This window comes from Bidens hawaiensis, unplaced genomic scaffold, assembly GCF_021521415.1.
Source record: "Bidens hawaiensis isolate Kalapana, Puna unplaced genomic scaffold, B.hawaiensis_p1.1 tig00010854_1, whole genome shotgun sequence".
Taxonomy (NCBI): Eukaryota; Viridiplantae; Streptophyta; class Magnoliopsida; order Asterales; family Asteraceae; genus Bidens; species Bidens hawaiensis.
The window spans coordinates 608,551-617,420 of record NW_027491837.1 but is presented as its reverse complement, the minus strand read 5'-3'; the positions used below and the strand labels follow the sequence as shown (position 1 = coordinate 617,420).

The window sequence follows — 8,870 nt, the reverse complement described above, 5'->3', positions numbered from 1 at the left end:
CACATTACGCCTTGTCTTCTACTAGTGTACGGTTCACTGGCTTATGATTATGAGAAAGTTGGTAAATAAAACTTGTGATTGTGGGGAGCCTTTGAATAACATTTGCTTTGATGTAATGTTCTAATGTTTGTGTTTACTGTTTAGACTTATTTGGGACAACTTTTCTGATTTATTTTTCGAGTTTTATGGATGTGATTTATGATAAACTGACATGGTTTCTGTAACATTCGTCATTTTCGGTCCTTTTTGTATTTGTATAAAAACCCGACCCGATTTGTAAACCAAATCTTTCACTAATATAAAATATTCGATTTTTTATGTTTCATAATCATCTCTTACTTTTTGGATTTGTTACTAATTTGTATTATTTGACTTGTTTAAACCTTTTTTTTTAAAAAACACATGCAAGTATTGATATAAAACAAGGAAAACAACTTTGACTCATTCCTTATATAAACAAGCCTATCCTCTTCATTTCTCCTTGCTCATTTCATCTTATTTCTCTCTCAAACTAAGAACACCATCTCTAACATTCAAGGTTCATAATTATCAAACAACAAGCTTCTTTAATTTTTGTTTTGTTACTTACTAATTCATATCTTGTGGTACAACATATATATAATATGCACCCCTTGTTTCCTTCGGCTTTCATCTTCTTCGGGAGGTGATATGCTACAAGGCAAGGCTTCATGGAGGACTCTTTGTAGTTCTTGATGATACTATTTTCCTTTAATGCTTTACTAGTCTTGTTTATATTGTAAGTAGTTTAGTGTTTCTAATTCATGTTTAAAGAGTTCCATGGTGTTGGGTATGAAGTCACTAGTCTCGGTTTTATCCCGAGATTAGAACCGAATCAAGACCGAACCAAGACCGGACTCTTGTTTACTACTCTTGTTTACTAGTTTTGTTTTAAATTGTTTTGTTTTAAATAGTTAAATAAACATGTTTATGTAAGATTTGGATATTAGAACTTCTAAAACCATTTTTATAGTTCTATGGTATTTGGGTATGTGGCAACCATCCTCGGTATCATTCCGAGTCAAGGACCGAACCAAGACCGAACTAAACCGAGTTCACTTGCTTAAGACACACAAGTGTGTTTTTGGCCACCGAAACTCATCTTTTCTTCAAAAATGTATTTTAAACTAAATTTAAGTATTTTATCAACTTACTTGGTGTGTCGGAATCCAACTTGATCTTATAACAAGTTTGGACCGGTGAAACCAAATACTCACTTAACGGATGTTAAGGTTCTTCACAATAGAACTATATGCTTGCTTAAGTCTTTTTGATTTTATTGAGTTATCTCAAAACATTTTGGAGAGTTAACTTTGAGTTTAGTTAATTATCTAGACCCAAATTAACAAATCCGAACACTTGATTAAAACCTTGTTTTGGTATGTATATAACCAAGGGACTTGCATTAGTGCATTATAACCCACATAAGTTACTTAACATAGGTTGAGTAATATTTATGAATGAAATGCCAAGACCCGGTTTCGAGTAAACTTACTTTTTAGAACATGTCTTTAATTCCCAAATATTTACATTTTTAAACCATAAACTTCATTTATTTACTTTACTTGTCATATTTTACTTTAAACCCTTTCAAGACTACCTACTAACTCAAGACCCGTTTAATCTAGGTCTTGCTCGTTAACCCGATCTCCGATTATTCACGAATCAATCTTTCAAGTTACTTAGTTAACGTGAGTACATTTCATCCCCGGTTTTCACTTTTATATTTTGGGGGTAACATGCATACTTATTCAAACAAAAATGATTTATTATACTCATTTCTCAAACCACAAACTTTAGGGTGTATGATGCTAGAATACTTGCTCTATTGTGTGTTATATGCCTCATATGCTTTACGTGCGCGAGTGTTTATTTTTATGTTGTTGTTGAGCCTCATTAAGTATGATCATACGCTCCCCTAACTACTTAGCCTTGTGCTAGCAGAATAGGGCCTCATTATCCAAGTATGTCGGTTGTTACCGATTAGAAAGGATCCTCATTTACATATGTTTTATATGCCACGATTGATGCTTTTATTTATAGTCTCGTATACGTTTGTGGATTTCGCTTATATTATATATACTCAAAACTATGAAATTGCTCACCAACATACGTGTTGACAAATGTTATTTTATGCATTGTTACAGGTTTGATTATTACTTGAGTTGGAGTTTGAAGACGTCATTCTATTTGATACCACTAGGTTATTAGAAGAATGAACAATATCTATCTTTTATATTTTGGTGTTTATTTGTATGAACAATATGTGTTACTTTGATGATTGAATGAAATTAATGAGTTGATTAAATATTGTCACTTTAATAGTGTCTTGTGTTCTTGGGCAATCCGTTTCACCCCGGCATGTTCCGTCGCCTTTGGTCGGGGTGTTACAGTTTCGTCCTGAATATCTTAAAGTCGTTGATTATCGGTAGTTAAAGTCTACTAAATTATATAATATATTGTTCCGGTTGGAAAAAAAACTGATTTTGGAGAAATCTCATATCGTTCTTAAACAATTCCTGACCGTTTAAACTCAAAAATGCTTTTGGTTACATACCTCTCAATTTAGCTCAAATGCTCAAATTCACACCTAATCATCTACAATGAAAAGATGACCGTCTCACACGAACACGAACATATATTACTAGAAATAGAGAAATAGTAGACATGTTTTATTCTTCAGGATTTGTTGTATTTTTTATTTTAGGAAAATTGTGCATACAATATATGCAATTGAAGGGCAGATAATATTAGAATTTACCATAACAAACTCTCATTTTACTGAAACTAAGGAGTACCAAAGCTATGTTTTTCTTTTTATTATATTACAATCAATGCTAGGATTATGGAGGTCTAAAAGACTAAAAGTGTACCATATATTAATCCAAGTGAGGATAAATACAATCTTACTATTATTAATGCATACTAAATTTATATTTTGCTATTGTTTCCATAACACATGATCTTGATTCTAGGAATCAGAATTTGAATCCGATTCGAGCCTTGGAGATGTCACCATGAAGAACATGATACTCGACACATACTTCGCATTCATGACCTTGATTCTACTAATTCTGTCTCATCAATCCCTTGCTCGTCTCTCAAACTCCCCTCCGGTTATTAACAATGATGACGCTGGTGAACTGCTCGAATTGCCACACGCCGTTACAGCTGCCACCTGGAGCTAGATCGATAAGATGCTCTATATGTCAAACTCAAACCATCACCCACCTTGCCCTCCTCAACCATCTCGCTACAACCATGCGTTGCTGGGACCACCACCGTTGGCAGATGGCCCGAAGAAGGCGGTGATCGTAGGCATATCATATAAATCCACCCCGTATGAACTTAAAGGATGCATCAATGATGCTAAGTGCATGAAATACCTAGTTGTCAATAAGTTCAAGTTTCCAGAGTCTTCTATTCTCATGCTCACCGGTAAATACCATAACTTTGAAAACTATTTGTCAGAACGGCCGTTTGGCAATATCAGCCTATCAGGACGGCCGTTTTGACCAGACGATCAAACTTTGAAAGCAAAAAAAAGTTTCACGGATCATTCTTTCTTTAATATCCCGGAGGTCAAACTAAGATTGTTGTTTCAGTTAAAAAGGTTGTCCAACCTCTATCCGGACGGTGTGGGATTAGAATAACATTCTTTAACTAAAATTTCCTTAAAATGAATTTGGAATGTTGTAACTTGCTTATGCAGATGAAAAAACAGATCCTTATAAGATTCCAACCAAACATAACATGAGGATGGCACTTTATTGGTTAGTTCAAGGCTGTCAACCTGGAGACTCATTTGTCTTTCACTATTCGGGACATGGTTCACGGCAAAAAAAACTACAATGGTGACGAGGTTGATGGGTACGATGAAACTTTATGTCCATTAGATGCTGAGACAGCGGGCATGATTGTTGATGATGAGATTAATACAATCATTGTTAGACCTCTTCCTCGTGGTGTTAAACTTCACGCCATAGTTGATGCTTGCTATAGTGGAACTATACTTGATCTTCCATATCTTTGCCGCATGAATCGGTAGCATTTTATTAATTACTTGACATACTAAAATAAAAATCAAAACCATAAATTCGATAACAAAGGTTGTTTTCAACGGTTTAGATCGGTTTTCGACACATGCAGAACCAAAACTGAACAGGGAATATGGTTTTTGCAAAAAAACATAAAGTCAAAACGTCGATTTTGGGTTGAATTTGGTTATTTTGGTTACATGTTCATTATTTTGATTTCATGCACGTCCCTACGTTGGATGTGAGTTTTCCAGTGGCAGGTTCTGACGGTTATTTTTGTATGTTTTGGTTTGTGATAGGAGTGGGCAATATGTATGGGAGGATCATCGTCCTCGGTCGGGTATATGGAAGGGTAGTAACGGTGGTGAAGTTTTCTGCTTAAGTGGTTGTGATGATCATCAAACATCTGATGATACATCTGTAAGTTACAACTTTATAAACACGTATTAACATTTAAACGTAGATATCTTTAACTAACGTGACGAGTTATTTGTGGGAGCAGGTTCTATCAAAGATAACATCTACAGGTGTCATGACATTCTGTTTTATTTAAGCTATAGAGCGTGGACACGCGTCAACTTATGGGAACTTATTAAGCTCCATGCTTAATGTCATCCATAACCCTACTGGAAGAGGTAATAAGGGTGGTGGTGGGGTGGTCACTTCTCTTCTCATATTACTAGGCGGTGGTCTTGATAGTGAACTAAGCCAGGTACGTATACACAATGTGATTTGACTTTTGACTTGTTTGACCAAACGGTGAAGGGGTCAAACTTGTTATTTATAGATTACAAGACTTATGTTACATGTTAAATTTGTGACAGGAACCTCAGCTGACTGCATGCAAGCCTTTTGAGGTATATTCAAAACCGTTTTCCTTGTGACACACGACGTAGTTTGATCGACTAGTGTATGCTTCACCGACTTATGAGAAAGTTGGTTAATAGTTTTATAATTTATGATTGTGGGGAAGCTTTGAATTTCATATGCTTTGATGCAATATCTTCTTGTTTGTTTTCTGACTAATTTGGAGCAACATAATCATAAGCTTTAAAACACATTTTAATACTAAGAATATATATTGTTACAAATTCCAATTTCAAAACATTCGGCGAACTAAACACGCCCTTAACATCTCAGTGTTTCTCTCTCGATTTTGTCTCTAATATTGTTTTCTAAAAATATAATGTTATTAGCAATCTGATGCACATGTTTTAGTAAGATTGGGTTTGCTATCCAAAAGGGGGTTGCGGCGCAGCTTGTTGCCCGCTTACCTGTCACTTCATTGTAAATCGTTTGGATGTTTCTTTGATATTAAATCCTAATGGGTGATTATATTTCAAATAGAGGGGTACATATCAAAGTAAAGTGTGAAGTTGTTTATGGTTTGTGGTAGAACTAGAAAACATATCACAATGTAAAAACCATCCATTTCAGACCATTGGGACCAAGCTTCAACCAATCTTTAATACATGCATTAATAAGCAAAATGTCAGAATGAAGTAATGCTCAGTATCATATCTCAATCCCATTCAATATCAGATTCTGTCTATTCAATATCATACAGAATACAGAATCTGCTTATCTCCAAAATCTAATCTAATAAAAATATATAAATAATAAGCTATTTTCTGAGTGTGTGTCAAGGGAGACAAAAGTCCAAAACCAACACGCTCGAATCTGTTCGGTTTGAAACCGTGCCGAGCTGAGTTGCTCAGTTTGTAAACAAGACGAGCCCGGGCTAAGGAACGTTTGCTCATTATCTATTGAACTATTGAACTTTCTTTTAGCCGAGCTCGAGCTCATATTTTCAGCTCTGCTTCAAATCCAAGTTGCGCCGAGCCCAAATCGAGCATCAACCTTTTGCTAGCGTTCAAACTTTATGTCCATTAATTCACACATAAATGCATTAATGGACATACAAGTCAATAGTGTCATCTGTCATTATACTAAAAGCACAACAAACTTCATTTTACTCAAAATCCCGCAAAGTTTTATGAATGAACACTAGATTTGGACTTATAAGTAACATCAGTGGTAATTGTTATTAGTTTGTTTAATACACATAAAATGCCATGAGTTTTTTTTTAACTTCCCACTGGCACCACAACTCAAATCTAACACTAAACTATACAAGCAGAAACACAAACAACAAAACCACCTCTCTCTCTAAAAAACCATAACTACTCCCAGTGGAATAAAGTCATACCGGCAACTGACTCGATAGATGATGAAAATTTTGAACCGCCGGAATTGGAAGCCCGTCACTGTTAGATCTACGGTGCATCTGTTTCTGCACTGCCTTTATAGCAGCCACTCTAGCTGCATTAGCCGCCCTATTAGCTGCCGCCACTGCCCGGTTAACCCGTTCATCGACTTTAGCTACATCATATGCTTTCTCTGCAGCTCTTCTTGCTTCCTAATCATTAAACAATAATCCCAAACCATAAATCACAAATAGTAATATACAACGAAAGTGAATAGTATTATACATATATAATAACATACCTGAACTGCATTAAGAACCTTTGAATGATAAACAGCAACAGGTGAAACAGGGTACATTGTAGTTTGTGAACTTGGAACATCAAGAACACCATTTTGCCAATGCCCGGATTGAGCCTCTCCGCTTTTGAAAGTGTACATACCGAGCCCCTGTCGTTTTCCTTCGTGCCATGATCCTTCGTATCTATGACCATTTGCAAAACTATAAACTCCAAAACCATGCATTTTATCGGCAAAATACTCTCCCGCATACGTATCACCATTCCTAAAACAAACATAACAATTAATTAATCTATTGTTCTATACCTGACAAATAAGTAACCGACTCGATGACTGCGCCACATGTCACAATTCTATAAGTCCAAGATTATTTTCCCAATTCTCATATTTCACCTCTTAATCATATCTTATATCAAATTATCGTATTCTAATTCCTAAATCTTTATTTCTAGCTATTTAATTATTTTTCTTTAGTCTACTGGTGTAATACACGGGGATTATAAAAGCCGATAATATCCAACATTAATGAAGCAAAAATTACCTAAAATGATAATGACCAAGACCATGTTTAACACAGCCGATAATATCCAACATTAATGAAGCAAAAATTACCTAAAATGATAATGACCAAGACCATGTTTAACACCCCATTTAAACTCGCCAACATAACGGCTACCATCTTCGCAAGTATGCACTCCACACCCGTGACTTTGACCGTTTGACCACTCACCCGCATAAACATCCCCCGTGTAAAACACATAAACCCCAAACCCATGCCTCAAACCATTCCGATACTGCCCACGGTACCGACTCCCCCGAGCCCACATCTCAATTCCGTACCCGTCATACTTCCCGTCAACCCAATCACCCTCGTACCTCCCACTCATGTAATAATAATACACCCCGCATCCCGAACACTTGCCCTTATGAAACTCGCCCTCGTAAACATCCCCGTTGTTATACGCCTGGACCCAACACCCCGACCCCGTTCGTTTATCGGGTTTAATTCGATTGCCGATCGACCAAAACACGGGCAAGTGTCTTAAACTCAATGAATTGGAAGACGGGTAGAGCTTAATTGGGAATGATCTTGAGAAAAACAATCTGATTGATGGTAATTTAGGTAAAGCAAGGTTTAGTGACAATAATAAAGTGGTCGAAAACGAGAAAGCCGATAAGAAATCGAGGAACAAGGAGCGGGTCGGGTTCGAAACCAGGAAGTAGAAAAAGGGTAGTGAGAGTAATAGGATCAGTCGGAGGTGGGTCCGGCAGCGGTTAAAGAGGGCGGATTTGGCGGCAAAAAGGCGATTGGAGTAATGGGAAATTGGGGGTTTTGTGATTTGAGAGATGAATTGGCGTTTGGGAGTAAATGGGTCGAATTGGATGTCGATTTGATGGTGAAGAGTGGTATTGGGGTTAGGGTTTGGTGATGGTGGGAGAAGTAGATTATTATTATTATGATGATGATGATGATGAGTTGGGTTAGGGTTGAAATCGGAAGAGATGCCGGTGCTATCAGTTCCGATCTGGAGGTCTGATTTCTTCTGATGCATTACAATTTACATTTACATAATAAGTAAAGACATCAGCATCTGTATCAATTGCTGTGAGTTATGAACAAGAAGAAGAAGAAAGATATTACTATTATTATTATTGTTATTATTGTTTGTGGAGTGAAGTGTGGGATTTTTGGTTATTAATGTTTGCAGACAGAAAAGAAAGAGAGGTCAATTTTGAAAGCAGAGACGACCGGCTATTGCTAGTAACCAATCCACTTCACATCCCTTTGCCTTCTATCATTTCGATAACTTTCCAACTCTGTGCATTATGCGTCACGTGGCGTCCATATGTCCACAAAACGCTGAAACAAATCTGAACACCCATAACAGGGGGGTGCCTTCGGCGTTATGAGCTATAACACCCGCCATAACTTGCCACCACGGGTGGTCTAAATGGTTTCATATATTGTTGCTAGAGTCACATTTTGGATATCTACAATTTTTGATACTTAATAAGGCTCGGTGGTATGAAAATATGGAATGGAGCCCCTAAGAGCTTCATTATATATCTATATATCACTTTAGCACCACGTAGACAAGGCTTCAATGCCTTTGTATGACAACAAGGTCCCCACCATATCTCTCTCGAACTCTCCGCTAGAGTATGTTATTACGTTGGCGAGCTTGCCAATGGCACCTAGTCAATGGGGTCGGAGGCGCTATTGGGTATTATTCGGATGTGGTGGAGAGGGGCGCGAGCATGTACCACACAACCTCACAAGATCTGAATTGATATTTGAAATTTTAAATG

General features: G+C 36.9%; 1 protein-coding gene and 1 pseudogene across 1 annotated transcript; one reads left to right on the top strand and one right to left on the bottom strand.

Annotated features, from left to right (window-relative positions):
• The first annotated feature begins 3,147 nt into the window (after window positions 1-3,147).
• Window positions 3,148-5,146, top strand: LOC143536631 (metacaspase-1-like; annotated as a pseudogene).
• Window positions 5,147-6,152: 1,006 nt separating this feature from the next.
• On the bottom strand, window positions 6,153-8,138 carry LOC143536605 (uncharacterized). Its single transcript, XM_077030554.1, has 3 exons — window positions 7,173-8,138; window positions 6,564-6,825; window positions 6,153-6,474 (listed from the first exon to the last, which is right to left on the bottom strand). Exons 1-3 carry the CDS (start codon window positions 8,111-8,113, stop codon window positions 6,259-6,261), a joined length of 1,419 nt encoding a protein of 472 aa, XP_076886669.1. The 5' UTR covers window positions 8,114-8,138; the 3' UTR covers window positions 6,153-6,258.
• Window positions 8,139-8,870: the final 732 nt, after the last annotated feature.